Source organism: Phaseolus vulgaris, chromosome 6 (genome assembly GCF_000499845.2).
Source record: "Phaseolus vulgaris cultivar G19833 chromosome 6, P. vulgaris v2.0, whole genome shotgun sequence".
Classification (NCBI taxonomy): Eukaryota; Viridiplantae; Streptophyta; class Magnoliopsida; order Fabales; family Fabaceae; genus Phaseolus; species Phaseolus vulgaris.
Window position 1 is genome coordinate 14,492,724 of NC_023754.2, and position 18,792 is coordinate 14,511,515.

Genomic DNA, 18,792 nt, shown 5'->3' on the forward strand with positions numbered 1-18,792 from the left:
ATACTAATTTAAAAACTAATTTATAAATTTATTAATAATAAAAATTATTTTAAATATCAATAAATTTTTATTTTTTTAAATAATTTTTAATTTAATTAATATAGTAACTAATTATTTTTAATATATAAAATTAGTTTTTATTTTATGGTTGGGTGAAACTTATAAATCATCATTTTTATTGCACGATAATATAAAAATAATCACATTTCTTATCTTGCTTTTTATAAGACACATAACCACATATCTGCTGTATTCCAATTTAAATGAAAGAAGTTATTGTCAAGATTTGATTACTTATCCTGTTATCTCTTATACTAAGGCCCAGTCACTCTCTGCCTTTAAAGTTAGTTGTGATGCATATCAAATTAATTATTATGAATCTTAATTCTCTGAAATATTCAACTTTTAATGGTTGATTTGACGGTTTTATATAAGATAATACAAAAAAGCCAAGAAGCAAAATGAAGGCAAAAGTATAGTCAAGTATTAGAAAATGAATTATGTGAGTCTATTATATAGTCGGGTAGGTTTCTGATATTAATTATTAAAAGACTGATAAATATTTTATATCACGCTAACAATATAAATAAATTAAAGATATGGTCATGCCTTGACTACTTCTCCCGTTATTTCCATTTATCTTATATGACTGTTGCAACTGCATCACTGTCATTAATGGTATCAAGTTGGAGGTGGACCGATGTATGATATATGGAGGTGAACAGATCGACGAGGGGTTTTGGAGGATTAAGTTCACTGATCCACTTATCTGATTACATTACGGGTCTGGAGGACAAAATAGTAACTAAAGCAAATTTGGCGAAAAAAGTGATATTAGTAGAGAATAGTCTTTACAGTATGTGTGGGGAGGAAGAGGAAACAACGTCACATATGTTTTGAAAGTGCAGGGTAACTTAGTTGGTTGGACAAAATGCTTTGACTAGATGTGGGTGACATCCATCACGCATTATGACCCTAAAAAACACTTTATCTAGTTCAGATTGATCAAGGAAAGTGAAGCAGTCAACAACATTTGGGGTTTTGTGTATGGGTAACAGTAGTTGGAGAATTGTGAAAACAAAGGAACAAAAAGATTTTTAGGAGCTAAACTATAGATCATACTAAAATCTTCTCGATGGTCCAACTGAATGTTTGGTCGTAGGTAATTGTAAATGTTAAACTATCATGTTTTTCTTATTTTGATTGGTGTCTGTAATCACTAGTTTGCATGAGGTTCATTTCTAAAAAGTCTAGGTTAGACAAATTCATGTTTTTGAAAACCTGTGAGTGATTTGAGTCTTTTGTATAAGAATTGAGTATCCCTGAAATATCTCAATTATTTATTTATTTTTTCGATAAAAAAAATTAATGATATCAAGTTATTTTAAGAAGATATACTTGCTCTCCAAATCTAACTAATGCCAAGGATTTAATGATCACCCTTTACCTTTTTTCTAACTTTCTCTTTTACTAATATTTTTTAAATAATTCGTATCAAAGTAAAAACTTATCATGGATGAATTTTATTCTGCATGGTGCAACTTAGAGTTGCATTATTTCATAGAAAATAGCAAACTTTGTAGAACAACAGGAAGAACCATACGACTTATAAAGTCTCATGGAGCTTTAAGGTGGTTTAATGTTGTTTTAGGAAATTCTAAAGTTTCAAAATGGATAATATCTGCAATATATGCCAGATCATGGTGAAAGTGATTTTCCTACAACCGTTTGCATAATAATGTTACAATCTTTGTACTGTGAGGCATTACCATGACCATGAAAAAGTGCACGTGTGTTATCAATAATGACACATTGCTTATCAGAAGCACCATGGAAGAGAATATACTCTTTTCCTTCAAACTCACTCTCAGCAAAGGCTCTTATAGCTTTTGATGGCTCTTGTGTTAGCACAGGCTGAATCAGTGACCTTGGTACACATTCTGCTCTCAGCACTGGACCGTCACATTGGAAAGGGCCTCTAATGTTTGCCCTAAGTCCTGTCTCTTTGTCACACTCAATGATCACATGGTATCTGATATGGCTTCTAAGAGTCACTTTATATGAGTGAAAAAACTCCCAAGAAACCCTCTCCACAGAACCACTGCTTTCAACTTTGCGCATCACTTCATAAAAACAACTTTTCCTTCCACAAAGATCGCTCAGAGAGTCCTTACCTGCATATTCAGAAGCAGAAGGTGAACATGCACCCAGAGTCAGATATTTAGTTCCTGGGAGTCACAAAAAAAAAAAACATGGTTTAGTTTCAGATTAAGATTCCAAATCTGAGTTTGAGTTTCAAATTAATTAAGAATGAATAAGATCACCAATATGTAAGAAACAACATTATATTTTTGAGTTAAAAAAAATGTCTTAATCTCTTATTCATTGGTGAAACAAACATGGTTTTTTCGTTTTGAAAAAATCTCTTAAAATTTTCTTGAGTTTTCACTCACCTTTGGACTGAGTCTGCGGAGAAGTGCCATCTACGACCACTCTCACTTTCCCAAGGTTGAAACAGTCCATGTTGTCTCTTTGAGCAGAGAGCTCCATGTGAAATAAGCGAACTCCATGATGATCACACACAGACTCTGCCAGTCTCAACAGCACCATTTCTGGATTCACTCTCAAACGGAAAATGCTACGCTTGGATTTGTCAAAGGGGGAAGTGCATACGAGAGCATACTCTTCAGGAAATGCAGCACTTGACCATTTGTGAAGCTCCATGATAAATTTATTACCCATGTTATCTTAAGTTATGCATATGTTTCTAATGTTTGTGTATTAAATAGGAGGTTTTCATAAAAGACTGAAGGGAGGGTTCCTATTCCTCCATCAAATTCATTTACACAGCATTTAATAGAGAGGAAGAAGAATTCCATTTTGAAGTCCTATTGAGTTATTAACGTTGGATTAGGTAATTGTCATAATGAAGTGAAATGAAAATTTTTCTACGGATAGCTATCACCTGCATGTGATGTTGTTGTTGTTGTGTGTATATAATATAATATAATACAATATAATATAATGCAATATAATATAATACAATATAATATAATGCAATATAATATAATACAATATAATATAATGCAATATAATATAATATAAGATGTTGCCATGGTTGTTGGAGTATGTGATTATCATAATTAAGAGGTTTTAGGAAGAATTTTCTGGTCTACCTCACCAACCAAGGAGATATTTTATGCATAACAATAAATTCATGCAAATTGTGTTTGACTTATTACAGAAGTTATTTATGATTAGTTTTTTTTTTTTACATAAACATGCCTTATACTATTGACAGATGTGAAGAGCAAAATATATACTCAGTCGTGATTAGGATATTCTCTATTTATTTTCTTCCATTTTTCATCCTCACCTCTCCTATTGTATCTACTTTAATTAATTCAATTAATACTCTAGATATTTTTCAAAAGGTTGCAACTATTTTTGTGGACAAAAGGATGATTAATATATAGAAAAGTTTTTTTTTTAGCTTTGTTGTGTTTCTAATATATATATATATATATATATATATATATATAATATTTATCATATGTATTATTGCAATATTTCAGATTATGATGGGACACAAATTAAGTTAAAATAAGTTATAGGAAAAATAATTTATTAAGGAAAGAAAAGAAAAAGAAAAATATGTGCATATAACAAAATTTGGATTCAAGTCAATTTTGATTAGAAAAGATGATCACCGTCCGACTTTTTTTTTCTTCGGGAAACATTGGAGAGAACGAACTAGAGCAAACTATATAAAATAAAATGATATAACCTTTCACTAAAATCTTTAAGAGCATATGTTTATGCAACTTTATTTTATTTATATCTCATTAAACTTTTTCATTTTTATTTAACGTAAAAATGTTCAATTCCTTCCTTTTAAGAGTTGGATCTTTGCAATAAAAATTAAAATATAGAATGATAATAACAAATACTTCAACATCGAATCGTACAATAATACTACAAGAAAAAACATTAATTAAAACGAACGAAAAACAAATGTAATTTTTTTTTAAAGAATGTAATGTGTAGGCTTGTGCAAGGTAAGAAATAATATTTTGTTTTTAAAGTTTGGGATAGATTGGAATTTTTTTAATTTGAACAGACGTGTCAGCTAAGCCAATAAATAATTATTATAGGTGAAATTTATGTGTGTGATAGATTAGTCATGGCGTTGGTTTAATCGACACGGATGAGTAAACATACTTTGTTTGTTTTTTGTCATTTTTTTATTGTAAAATTTATTTCTAAATATTTTTTTAGGAATAAAATTAAATTTTTATTGATGATAAAGTTAAATTAATTAATATAATTATAACAATTTAATTGTTGAATTGATTAAAGTGCTAAAAGTAAATTGACGTGGGATTATTTTTTGATATAATTAAATAAGAAGTTTTAATATTAAAATTATTTAAGAAATAAATAAAAATTTGAAAAATAATAATTGAATAAACTTAGTGTTTTGTATGAACATATTTTTGAAACATCTACAACATTATTATTTTATTAAATTTTGTACTTAATATTATTGTGTACTTGATAAAAATATATTTATTCACACTCAATAATTTTAATAATAGATTATTAAATTATAATAATACATAAAATTTTTATTTTAATTAAGATTCATGTAATTGAGTTTATTTGGCCTTTAACTATTATTTTTGTTAATTTTGTATGTTTTAGAGTAATGGTCTGAAAGAAGTGTCTACCTTTGTGAATGATACAAATATGCAAAAGTTCAAGTTGTTTCTTTAATCAAAATAGAAAAAAAAATATATGAAAGGATTTTATGCAAAGTATGAGAGATTTTCTCCACCTTAGTAGGAGCTGGATCTTCTCAAATTTTTTCTCCACAATCTTCACCAAAAGTGATGCCTCTAGCATGGAAAGTGGAGGAGGTTGTATAGAGCATGCATATTTAAGGAGAGTTAGGAACACATACAGAAAACACTTCATTTTTATAATATCTCTCAGTGTAAAGTTGTTTCCTTTGTTTATTTGTCTTCATTTTTATCTTTATTTTTTTTTCTCCGCATGGAAGGCTTTTTGGTTGATTCCTTTGTAAATATGAGGCGTGATGCATAACCCTAAACATCATTTGGATAATAGAAAGAGATAGAAAATCCTAGAGGAGACAATCGTCAAGGAGAAACATCTTGGATTTTCTTTTCTTGCTTTCCATGGTTGTAATGTCCAACACGAGTGACTATTTTTTCCCTTCGAGATTAGGAGTAATCTATTCAAACTCTTATGCATTGAGATGATATTTATCTATAATATTCTTGATTGATGATTGATATTATCATTTTATTCTCAAAGCTTAAATTATTCATGATTTTGATCCTTAGATCTGACGAAAAGTATTTCCAACCATTTCACCTAAATGATAGTGCTTAACATATTTGAATGCTAGGAATATATTTGAAATGTTAATTGCTTTATAACATCATTTCGTAATGAAATGGAACTTTATAAATATGCGAGGAATCGATATTTGTATGCAAGAAATTGATATGAATGATTTTTATATGTGCATCAATATCAATCAAAATTGAATATTATATTATTTTTTTTTGTAAAAAGACATGAGTGAGAATGATGAACCCAAATCCCAATTTTCCAAATTAAATTACACAAATCTTTTACTCTGCTTTATTTACATTCTTGCAATTTGATCATGCACAACAAACTTTCCAACAAACTTTTACATATTGTTTTCGATTTAGTAAATCTTATAGTGGAGAAATGAACTTTTCCTTGTGAGTTCAATATTCGTTGAGGACAAATTTATTACTCCTGATAATAGTAATTTGTAACTAGTGTTATATCTTTTATGTATTTAGGATTATGCCCAACATTATTTATAATTATGATTATCATTGCTATATTGATGTTTTAAATTAGTACTAGAAAATCATCAAATAAAAACAAATTTTGGTGAAAAAAAATAATTATTAAAAAATTAGAGACTAAAAAAATTATTGGTATCTAGATTAGTTTTTATTATTGCTACCAAGATTTTAACTATCAATTATTGATTTATATTCTAAAGTTGGTAACTAAAATCTTTAGAAACTAATTATCAATAATAGAAACCAATTCTGATATCAATAATTTTTTTAATCTCTAAAATAATATCTAATTTAGTCAATATAACAACTAATTATTTTTGTCTCTAAAATTGATTTCTATTTAATAATTTTTTTTAATAAATGAATTAAAGTTACATTTTTTTCAGAATTTTTTTATTGGCAAAATAAATAAATAAATATAGTAACACTTCGTGTTTCAACCCTTATTCATCAATTAGAAACTATAAAATAGATATTGTGTTAACTTTCACAAATATATATAAAATCAGGTCTGAGCCTAAACAGCATTTGACTATATAAAATTGTGTAAGATGTACTATGTAAGCCACCATGCACACAGATTCTGATAAATCTATTGCTTCAACTTGGGGACCTTTGCACCTTCGTAGGAGAGGGTGACGACCTAAAATCCGACTTCATATCAATACAACAATTTTCGTAGTGAGAGCCATTACCATCACCATTAAAAGTTGCACCTGTGTTAATAATACTCACCTTTTTGGCACGTTCCTCAGAACTTCCTGCAAAGTTATCGTTGTATTCTTTTCTTTGGATCTCAGCTTCTTCTTTAGGTGTTTTGTTCATCTTGTGCAGAGAAAGTGCAGACGCAGAATTGAGTTATTCTTCCATCCATAAAGTGAACTTCCAAATGTTATATATATATATATATTATCACAACATCTTTGCTGAAATTTGTTTTACTCTTCCTCACCATCAAGGACCATATTTTAATTATGCATTGAATTTTTTACATTTTCGACTGCTTGGTGTGCCAAACCACTTTTTTTTCAGCGTTTAAATATCTCACTAAAACTTAGGCTAATGGACTTAGCTTCAATTTTATGCTTCAATAACAAAGGTGGTTCTTAATTTTCTAAAATAGTTATGGTGGCTATTTATTATTAGTTGACTTTATTTTATGTTGCGATCAAATCTACTACCTATACATAGTTGAGTTGAAAAAAATTTAGCCATGCATAAGAAATTCAACTTATAATAATACAATGAGATTGCCATCAAAACTTCTATAACTTCTTTTAATATTGAAAAAAAAATATATCTTAAAAAAATAATTAATCATTATATTAATTAAGTTAAATATTATTTTATAAATTTAAAATTATCAATATTTAAAATATTTTTTATTATTAATAAAAATTTATAAAATAATTTTAAATTGATATCAAATATTAGTTATTAAGATTTTAGTTATTAACACTTTATATTATAAATTAATTTTTAATTATCAGATTATTACTGTGTAAGAAAAAAAGGATAGTTTTTAATCAAGTTATTGATTAATTTATAATTTAAAATAGTTAATAACTAAAATATTGGTAGTTAAAATTGAATACCAATTTAAAAACTATTTTAAATATTTATAATTTTTTAATTTATAAAATAGTATATAATTTAATCAATATAATGATTAATTATTTTTATTTTTAAATTATTTATTATTTAATAAGTTTTTAGTGATTGGAGCACATTTTACTATTGAATCTTAATTTATAATTTTTTTAAGGAATGGAGGATGACATTTTAAAGCCCTTTTAAAGCACTGCCTTTTATGGGAAGGAAAGAGAAGGCTAATGTTAGAATTATACTTAATAGAGTTTACATGTTGATGATCTATTAAGAAAAAGAGGTAGAAGTTGAAACCTTGTTTTCCTTTTTTTTTATTACTTTTTTTTATTAGCAATAATAAATAAATAAATATGGATAACTTCATGAATGAATCAATCTGTGTACAACTCACCAAATACAACCAGCCAACTGAATACTAACTAAACTACTCTAACACTAACCAAACTACTCTAGAGCAAGAATCCCTAATACCAGAAAACCAATAAGCTTGAACGAAATCTAAATCGAATTTAGGCAAACCATAGGTTCAAGATACCAATCTGAATAGGAAAAACAAGCAGATGGAATTTTAGAAGAAATCCAAGACCAAACATTCAATTGACCCAAGGAGAAAGTCTCTGAATGATCTGCCACTCCTCCTCTAAAGATGATCTTGTTCCTAACACACCAGATCTTGTTAACCACTGCAATCCAAACATTCTCCAAGACCAAATCAACAGAATTAGGTGCATTACACAGGTTAAACTACAAGAAATGGGAATGAAGGTTAAAAGGATCAGCCGAATTCAACCCTAGCCACACATAACAGAGATTCCACACTAACCAAGCGAATCGAAAACCAAAAAATAGATGAGAAGAAGTTTACTCTTTTCCCCTGCACATGCTACACATAATATTTTCAACCGCAGTCCCATGACTGACCAAATTAGCTTTGGTTGCGATCTTGTTTTCCAATAGCCTTCACACAACAAAATGGGTTGAAGGCAGAACTTTAATCCTCCAAAAAGCCTTAAATAATTGCATATGTTCCCCTTCAGATACTCCTTTTAAAGAAACATAGGCAAACTTAACCGAAAACTCTAAACTTGTGACATCTTTCGAAGCCCACTTATCAACCTTTTCCAAATCAAGCACAGAGCCTTGCACCACCTCTAAGAGCTGATTGACTTGATTCTTCTCCAAGACAAAAATGATCCTTCTCCAAACCAAATCCCACTCCCACCCACTATTAACCCAAGTTTCGCAACAATCCAACGAAGCTTCTTTAGAAACACTAAGAGAGAAAAGCCTTGGGAATTTACTCTTTAGTTCTTCATTACCCACCCATCAGTCCTCCCAAAACTTAATAGATTTCCCATTACCAACTTCCCAAACAAAGCGATCTTCAAAACTCCTTCCCAGTCCTCTAACTTCCAGATCGCCTTCAAATCTGTCCACGAAAGGGAATCTTTGTTGTTTAACCCAACCTTTTTCAAGCTTCTCCATCCTCCGTATTTAAACTCTAAGACCTCCTTCCACAAACCACCCTTGTTAGAACCCAACCGCCAAATCCATTTACTTAATAAGGCCAAATTAAAAAGCTTGATGTTAATAATACCAAGTCCGCCAGCTTCTCGAGGCTCACACACCTTATCCCAAGAGGCCCACGCGATCTTCCTTCCTTCCAAACCCCAACCCCATAAGAAATTCCTCTGAAGATTCACAATTATTTCAACACTACTGAAGGTACCTTAAACATGGACATATAAAAAAACGGGATAGATGAGAAAAGAAACTTTATCAAGCAGATTCTCCTAGTCAAAGAAATGAAACGACCTTTTCATTTTCCCAATCTAGATTTAATTCTTTCAATCACGCCATCCCAAAAGACTTCCCTCTTATGACGCCCCTATCGGCATACCTAGATACTTGAAAGGTGTTTTCATCACATCACAATTAAGTATAGTTATAAAACCCTGAATCGCAAACAAATAAACCCCCACTCCTCCAATGCTACTTTTCAAGAAATTCACCTTTAAACTAGAAGCCAACTCAAAACAACTTAGAATAACCTTAATGATTAACACACTTTTAATATTCGCCTGACAAAAAAAAAGTGTATTATCTGCATATTGAAGCATATTACCCTGACCTTCTTGCTCCCAATCTCTATACCCTCTAAATACTTAGTCTCATAAGCTCTTCTAGAAACTCTAGTCAATCTTTCAGCTGTTATAAGAAACGAAAAATGAGGCAAGAGGATCACCTTGTCTCTAGCCGTTCAAAGGAGAGAATTCCTTAATCTGACTTCCATTAACTATAACAAAAACTGTAGTAGAATCCAAACAAGCTTTAATCCACCGAATCCACTTATCACAAAAACCCAACCTGCCTAACATGTAATAAATAAACTCCCACTTCACAGAATCATACGCCTTCTCATAGTCCACCTTGAAAAAAACGCAAGACTTTTCTTCCCTCTTTACTTCCTCAAGTACCTCATTGGCCACAAGAACACTATCCATTAACCTTCGACCTTCAAGAAAAGCAGATTGTCTTAAGTCAACAACTTTACTTATCACCTTTTTCAACCTTAAAGATAAAAGCTTTATAATAATTTTATATAAGCTTTCGACCAGAGAAATGGGTCTAAAATCACCAAGTTGTTGAAGGTAATATGACTTAGGAACCAAGTAGATAAAAGAAGCATTTGTACCCCTAAGCTATTTACCGTATTTCGCAAAATCGTTCACAGCCAAGATGATATCCTTCTTAATAACATCCCAACTAAATTTAATGAACCCGAAATTAAATCCGTCTGAACCAGGGCTTTTCGGGTTATCACAGCTCCAAACTGCATTCTTAATTTCTTCTTCAGAAAAAGATCCTACCAACGTATCATTATCAACCCCAAAAATAGAATTAAACTAAACATTATATAACCTAACTTGAGGCCCTTCGATTCGGTCAAATTTGGTCTTGAAAAAATCTCTAACCTTGTCCTTAATTACTTCCTTATCCTCACACCAAGCACTATTAACAAAGAGACCATTAAAACTATTCTTCACCCTTCTCCAGTTTACAACCGAATGGAAGTACTTTGTGTTTAGATCGCCTTGTTTCAACCATTTGAGGCGTGCTTTCTAATGAAAAACAGCTTCTTGTTTAAATAAGTTCCTATTTGTTCAGTCAGTAAGTGGTTCCTCTCCTCCCTACCTGCCGCATCTAAAGTACCCTCATCATTACGACTATCCAGATCTTGAATTTTCTTTTGAAGCGCCTCTCCCACCAGATTTACATTCCCAAAAGAATGTCTAATCCAGATTTTTAAATCTGATTTTAGCCTTTTCAGCATATACTAAATAAACTCCCAAGCAACATAGTTGTACGTCTTCTCATGATCAACCTTGAAAAACACACAACTGCTCTTTCTTCTTTGGACTTCTTCCAAAACTTCATTTACTACTAGTACACTATCCATAACCCCCTACCTTCCAAAAACGCAGATTGTCTAACATCTATGACCCTATGTAACACTTTCTTCAACCTCAAAGGCAAGATTTTTGCCATAATCTTGTATAAACATCCAACCAGGGAGATTGGTCTAAAATTATTCAGTTGTTGTGGGTTATCGACTTTAGGAATCAAAGATATAAAAGAGGCATTCATCCCCCTTGGCCATCTTCCATCTTCCTCAAAATTGTGGATTGCTCTTATAACGTCAACCTTAATCTCATCCCATCAAAAATTAATGAACCCGAAGTTGAAGCCATTAGGGCTCGGGCTTTTATCACTATCTCAACTCCACACTACCCTTTTCACTTCCTCTTCCATTTTCCTTCCTACTAACAAAACGTTGTCTTCTTCTGTAATTCTATTGAACCTTGCATTATCTAGCTTGACATGTTGACCTGCTTCTCCAAAAAAACATTTCTTTATAGTAATCTCTGACCTTTTCCTTCGCCACACCCTTCTCAAACCATTCCTTACTCTTCTCCATTTAATGACCGCGTGAAAATACTTACTACTCAAGTCCCCTGCTTCAACCATCTAAGACGAGCCTTCTGCTGTAAAATAACTTCTTGACTTTGATTGTTTTGTCTCTGCTCTGATAATAACCACTTCCTCTCCTCCCTTCCTACCTCATTCAGCCCACTCTCATAATCCTTTGCATCTAGCTCTTGTATTCTCTTCTGAAGATCCTCCCCCTGCTGAAAAACATTACTGAAGACCTTTCTATTCCAGACGCAGTAGTTATGGCTATAGTTATATCCAACAAAAATGTCCTCCCATCCTAATTAGAAACCAACAAAATAGAAAAGGAAGATTGTTAACCATCAAGGTAGTGATTTTAAGCATTCAGATACATTAATACACCAATCAGAATAATAGAAGTTTAACTTTGGGAATTTATAAGTTACCCATGCTCATGCCTTTACTTGGGCCATAACAAAAATTTCAACAAGATCTACCATTATTAAAAATTATCCTATTTCTATTATTCCAAATTCCCTAAATAATGACTATCAACATAAGCCTTTACTTGGGCCATAACAAAAATTTCAACAAGATCTACCATTATTAAAAATTATCCTATTTCTATTATTCCAAATTCCCCAAATAATGACTATCAACATACATTTCCTGACGCTATTTCCAAGTAGTTCAGATCCATAAAATCTATTTGATTAGAATGTTGTGTAGCATTATCACAATGTACAAAAACTCTACCAGCCCACACATGAGACATATACCACACTTTAAAAGTCACTTTACATGTAAAGAAAATATGATTTACTATTTCTAGCTCAGACCCACACATGACACACATCCCCCTTCTAGACTAAATTCCTCTATGTATTAAATTATCATAAGTTGTAATTATCCTAGTTAGAACATGCCAGAAAAAAATAATGTGCTGATGGGAGAGCTTTTAAACTCCAGAAAAAATCAAAGTTAAATGCAGAAGATAGATGTGACTGCAATATATTTTTATGCAAAATGATTTTAAAAGCATAATTAACAGTGAAAGAATTTGAGATATCACCTAGCTACATCCATTCATCATTTCTACAAGCATATATTTTAACAGTCTTCAATTCATCCATAAAGGCATTTATAATTTCATTTTCTCATGAAAATCACTCTCTTCTCCATTCTATTTTCCATACCCACTGGTTCTCATGTCATAGCCCATATTTATCTACAACTCCATCTTTAAGTACTGAATGTGAAATTTTTTTGGGATATCTATTTTTAAGGGTATCATTCCCTACCCCACAATCTGTCCAAAACAAAATATTACTCCTTGCACCTACCTTCCACCTTCTCTGATTATCAAACTAGGAATTTGAGTTTACTCCACAAACCTTCTTGATATCTCTCCACCACCAAGATTCAATATTTGACACAATACTGACATCCAACCCTCTCCAAGAGCCATATTTAGATTCCAATTCCTGTTTCCAAAGCCCTGATTTTTCACAACCAAGTCTCCATTTCCATTTCCCAAGAAGAGCCATATTAAAAGTATTTTTATCCTTAATTCCTAGTCCTCCATCCAAATCTCTGATTTGGATTGACATAGGAAATTCCATTTAGCCCAAGCTATTTTCCTTCTATCACTTCCCCATCCCCATAAAAAATCTCTTTGTAATATTGTGATTAACTTCCCAACTACTGTGGGAATTTTGAAAAGAGACAAGTAATATAAAGGGATAGTAGAGATGACATATTTTATCAGAGTGACTCTTCCAGAAAAAGATATATGTTTTCATTTCCAAGTGGTAAGCTTACTTTTGATTTTTAGAATCATGTCATTCCAAAACACTTTTATCCTATGATTATCACCCATAGAAACCTCGAGATATTTAAAGGGCACTTCCATTTTATTACAATATAGAATTGTATAGTATTTTAGGATTTCGGTGTTTTGTACACCTATACTTGCGATTTTACTTTTTCTAAAATTCACCTTCAACCCATACACAAGTTCAAAACATATCAGGGCACATTTAATTGGTGTGATATTCTTCACGTTATCCTCACAGAAAAAGATAGTATCATCCACAAACTGTAACATACTAACCTCAACCTGATCTTTTCCCACTTTAATCCCATAATAGAATCCTTTTTGTTGGGCCACTCCTATGGCTCCTACCAATCCTTAGACCAGTATAAGAAATAATGATGGTGCTAGATGATCACTTTGTCTTAGATCCTTTGTAGGACTTCGAAGGGCTGCCATTAACAAGTATGGATATAGATGATGAATCTAGGAAAATATTGATCCATTTAATCCATGTGTTTCCAAATCTCATCCTTTGTAGCATATAAAATAGAAAATTCCAATCCACAGAGTCGTAAGCTTTCTCAAAGTTAGCCTTAACAATGATACACTTACTCTTCTTCTTTCTTACCTCCTCTATAACTTCATTTGCCACAATTATACTATCAATGATACCCCTACATTGTATGAAGGTTGATTGTTTGTGATCAATGATGATATGCATGATTTTCTATAGCCTTTTAGCTAAAAGTTTTGCTATGGTTTTGTAAAAATTGCCAACTAGGGAGATTGGTATAAAATCCTCTAATCTAGCAGATTTAGCAATTTTGGGAATATATGTGATGAAAGGTGCATTACATCCTTTTGGCCTTCTCCCCCATTTATGAAAACATCTTACAACTCTATATAATTTCATATTTATAATCTTCCAAAATTCTTTAAAAAAACTTAAATTAAAACCATCTGGTTCAGGACATTTATTACTATCACAGTCCCACACCGCCGATTTCATTTCTTCCATAGAGATTGTCTTTAACAAAGCCTCATTATCCTCACTGCTAATTACAGGAAAAAAAAACATTATCTAAAAACATTTGAATATCTCTTAAACCTATGAATCTTTCCTTGTAAAATCTTAGAACTTCCTCCTTTATCCTTGATGGTTCCCTGCACCACTTATTCCCTACAAACACTAATGAAGATCAAGTTCAAGACCAAATGGAGGCAAATACTCAAGGACAAGAAGAGGAAGAGGCTCAAGTGCTAGACGCTCAAGGAGTTGGTAGCCCACCTCAAAGGCTTACAAGAAGTCAATTCAAAGCTTTAGGAAATAATGGGAGGTTGTTCTCTCTTTTTGTAATATCTTTGTTTGAAGGTACTTAGAGGGAAACATAAGAAACCTCTTTTGTAAAAGCATCTTTTGGTCTTTAGTTTAGGAAACTTAGGGGGGTGTGCGTTTAGTAGAGAGGTGTAGACGTAATAGGGAGGTGCCAAACTAAGAGAGGAAGTCACACCTTCCTCATGCTCTAGGATTGGCGCCACTTTTATGTCATTTGGGGGGAATTTTGAATTTAATTAGCTTTTCATTTCAGCACCTCTTAGGCTATAAATAAAGGTGCTTAGCTTGTACAATTCAGATTGGAAATTAGTATTAGAGAAACTCTACTCAATTTGAGAGAGAATTTGTGAGAGCTTGCTTCTCCTTCACCTTGTCTTATCTTGAGTGTGTTTGGTTCTCTCAAGTGGCGGCATTAGCTCACTCATCTTGGAGTCTTCATCCTCTAAGTGGCGTGAACAACAAACCAAAGCATCCATCTCCATAAGTTCTTCTTTCTTTCATCTCCATATTCATATGCAATTCCTAAAACATGCTTAACTTCCTTTTTGGTTCGGCATTTCAACCTATCTTCTAGTTTTGTTTCGGTTCTTATTTCTTTTGCTGTTCTTAGTTGTTTCTTCTTCAATTCTAGCTTAATTGTTCGGTGCCTTTCTGTTTTTGAGCATTTCAATGGGTGCAATTGCATTTTTACTTAGTTTGTTCGGTTCAATTGACAAAAGATGGCTCCTCCATATGAGTTTGGTGTTTGGTGCAAGTCTTGGTGAGTTCTTGAAACATAGAACCTTGATCCAATTCTATTATAAGTGCCTAAGCTATCTCCAACTCAAGTTGAGTCCATAGAATGTCAAAGAATCATCTCTTCTTTGCTATTGGATTCACATCATGTGGTATCTAAAGTTTATGTGTGTTCTTGTTTAATTTTTGAGTTGTGTTGCACTTTAATTCAAGAGCTCTATAACTCTTGTGTTTACATTTATGTTTTTAGGCTTATTTTGAGTTTTATAGCTGTTTTTCTTAATTGTGCCTATCATATGTTTGTGTATTTTCCTTTTTGAATCCATACAAGTTTTGTCATAGTCATGTTTTTCCAAGAATGTCATCACTTCTTGTAGTACTTTTATTGATTTTTTTTTATTCTTGTTTTGGTGTAATAAAGTTTTCTGAGTTTGATTCTTGATCCTTTGTGCATTTTCTGTTTTAGTTTTGAGTTCATACTTGTATTTTAGACCTATACAAGTTCCTATACATCATTTCCATTATGTCTTTGCTAGTTCTTAATTTTGTTTTTCATTCCTGTTAGGTTTCCTCTGTTTTTCTAAAAACGTGCTTACTGTTTCGATTTATTGCAATTGATTTACTCACTGGAAATTTCTGAAATTCTGGATTTGTGTTCTTTAAAGTGTTATAAAAGAGTAGAAAAAAAGAAGTACTAAAAAATTCAAAGTACAAAAAAAATGATAAATAAAAAACAAAAAGTGTGCAATTCTGCCGAAAAAAATATGGTAATCTGGCAGCGATTTTGAAAAATTTATCTCAATTAATTGGCTTACTGTTTTTGAGTAATTCCAGTGCCATTGTTGAGCTAAGATCTTATAGTTTCTGTGGTTAAAATTTCATAATCCAGTTCGCTTTATATCATTCTAGTTAAATCAGTGAACATCAAGCACAGTTTGCATAAAAAATATTTTCCAGTAGCTTGTTTTTGTTTTCTTCATCTACTCTAGTACTTTTCCTTAGGTATCTTTTGTGTGCCTTCTTTTTCATTGAGTACCTTATTTTTTTTGCTTGTCTTTTATTCATTACTCTTTGAGTTTGTCATACATCTAGTATTCCTTTTGTTATAGCCTGTTATTGCTTATACCTCTTCTTGCTTGTCTTTCATTATTCATTGGTTTTGTGGTGAAGTGCTTTGAAGATCGTGTGCTCTTGCTTTGGCATCTTTCATTTGAGGGTTACTAAGGCCTCAAGATAAGCTTGGTGCAGAGAGTATTCTTTCTTTGAGAGTGATTTTCAGTGACCACTTCACTTCGGCAATTGGTTCCACAATTTTTTAGCTAACTTTGTTTTCTTAACTTTGTTTGCTGTTTTGTTGTTTGCTGTTTTCTTTTCCAAATGGCTGCTTATTCCAGTGACGAGTATTACAACCAGCATCCTCCTAGAAAAGCTTCTGTCCTTGGTGATTTAAAGGAGGCCAAGCGAACACTTACACAAAAGGATGAAGTTATTACACAACAAGCTGAAGCTATTAGACGGTTGGAGGAAAGATTGCACAGCCTTGAAGTGCAACAAGCTAGACCGTCTCATTCTCACCATGGTTTACGACATTCTCATAGACCTTCATTAAGAGGATCTTCCAATGATCATGGCCGTGAAAAAGAACATAGAAGAAGGAGACCTCCACCAAACTTTCATGGATATAGACCACCTCATGCTCATGAAGATAAACATGAAGATGGCTATTACCGTGATGCAAAGGCCAAGCTACCTTCGGTGAAAGTTCCTAGTTTCAATGGGGATAGTGATCCTAATTTGTATCTAGATTGGGAGGCTAAATGTGAACAGATTTTTGACCTCCATGAGATCTTAGATGAGCACAAATATAAGCTAGCCACCTTAGAATTTAGTGAATATGCCATGAAATGGTGGCATGGTGTTGTAAAGGACATTATCTATCACAAGGGTCCTCCCGTGGACTCTTGGGACTCTTTAAAGGATCAAATGCGCCGTAGGTTTGTGCCACCACACTTTAGGAAAGACCTCATGTTGAGACTCCAACGGTTTCAACAAGGCACGCTAAGTGTGGATGCTTATTATAAGGAATTAGAAACGCTTTTGCTTAAAGTTGATTTGAAAGAAAGTGATGAAGCTATGATTGCTAGGTTTGTGAGTGGTCTAAGGAAGGATATTCAAGATGTCGTTAAGTTACAAGAGTATTCATCATTGGGTTCTTTAGTTCATCTTGCAATGAAGGTGGAAGCCCAACTTGCTAAGAAAAATTCTTTAAAAAATGCTCCCAATGATGGTTACTACAACAATTCTTGGAGGAACAAAAAGTCTTTTTATAAATTTCCTTCCAAAGATTCTTCTTTCAAACTAAAGGAGTCTAAGCCTTCTACTTCTAGGCCTAAATCCCCAACTAAATCGTCTAGTAAGAAATGCTTTAAGTGTATGGGTTATGGTCACATTGCGGCTAATTGTCCTTCTAAAAGGAATATGTTTGTGCATAATGGCATTGTCATGAGTGAGCATGATTCGGATTCATCTAGGCATTCTTCACCTTCTAGGGCGTCTAGTGAGCATGAGAGTGAGAGTCCACTTGAAGGAGATTTGTTAGTTGTGAGAAGACTTCTTGGACAAGTTTCACAACCTTTTGATGAAAGTCAAAGGGAAAATATTTTTCATACAAGATGTCTTATTCAAAACAACATTTGTTCTTTAATAGTGGATGGGGGTAGTTGTGCTAATGTGGCTAGTACAAGAGTAGTAGATAAACTTGGATTGCCTACTATCTCTCATACAAAGCCCTACAAATTGCAATGGCTTAGTGAAGTAGGAGAAATAGTTGTGAATAAACAAGTCCTCATCCATTTCTCCATTGGAAAATACAAAGATGAGGTATTATGTGATGTTGTGCCCATGGAAGCAACCCATGTTCTTTTGGGAAGGCCTTGGCAATATGATAGAAAAGTTTTTCATGATGGCTTTACCAACAAACTTTCTTTTGATTTCCATGGTCACAAGGTTACTTTAAAATCTCTCTCTCCAAGAGAAGTCCATGAGGACCAAATCATTATGAAGAAAAAGAGGGAGGGTGAAAAAGATAAAAAAAAGTCCTAAGCCTACACTTCTTGTGTCTAGGCATGAGGTTCAAAGGGAAATAGTGGCTCACAATCCTATCTTCTTAGCTATCCCTAGACCTCTTAAGTTAGAACCACTTGTTGATAGTTCTCATGACTTGGATAATTTGGTAAAGGAGTTTCAAGATGTGTTTCAAGATCCTCCAAAAGGCCTTCCACCTGTGAGAGGGATTGAACACCAAATTGATTTGATTCCGGGATCTTCCTTGCCAAATCGTCCGGCCTATAAAACCAATCCAAGTGAAACCAAGGAAATTCGCCAACAAATAGAGGCTTTGATTGAAAAAGGTTGGGTCCAAGATAGCATGAGCCCTTGTGCTATGCCTATTATCCTTGTCCCTAAGAAAG

General features: G+C 32.5%; 1 protein-coding gene and 1 long non-coding RNA gene across 3 annotated transcripts; both read right to left on the minus strand.

The window, feature by feature from the left end:
• Positions 1-1,494: 1,494 nt before the first annotated feature.
• Positions 1,495-2,828, minus strand: LOC137833056 (uncharacterized). 2 transcript variants are annotated; one of them, XM_068641441.1, is made up of 2 exons: positions 2,454-2,828; positions 1,495-2,228 (listed from the first exon to the last, which is right to left on the minus strand). In XM_068641441.1, exons 1-2 carry the CDS (start codon positions 2,740-2,742, stop codon positions 1,699-1,701), a joined length of 819 nt encoding a protein of 272 aa, XP_068497542.1. In that variant the 5' UTR covers positions 2,743-2,828; the 3' UTR covers positions 1,495-1,698. The 2 variants fall into 2 exon arrangements, with proteins under 2 accessions (XP_068497542.1, XP_068497543.1); XM_068641442.1 differs by having other exon boundaries at positions 1,495-2,174; positions 2,454-2,825.
• Positions 2,829-6,307: 3,479 nt separating this feature from the next.
• Positions 6,308-6,859, minus strand: LOC137833057 (uncharacterized). Its single transcript, XR_011084665.1, has 2 exons — positions 6,609-6,859; positions 6,308-6,516 (listed from the first exon to the last, which is right to left on the minus strand). It is a non-coding gene; the product is annotated as an uncharacterized lncRNA (long non-coding RNA).
• Positions 6,860-18,792: the final 11,933 nt, after the last annotated feature.

Excerpts from the sequence above, each read along its gene's own strand:
- LOC137833056 (XM_068641441.1), bottom strand. The coding sequence starts at position 2,742 with ATGGGTAATAAATTTATCATGGAGCTTCACAAATGGTCAAGTGCTGCA. Across the intron at positions 2,229-2,453 it reads TCCGCAGACTCAGTCCAAAG|GAACTAAATATCTGACTCTG; the intron begins GTGAGTGAAAAC and ends TGTGACTCCCAG.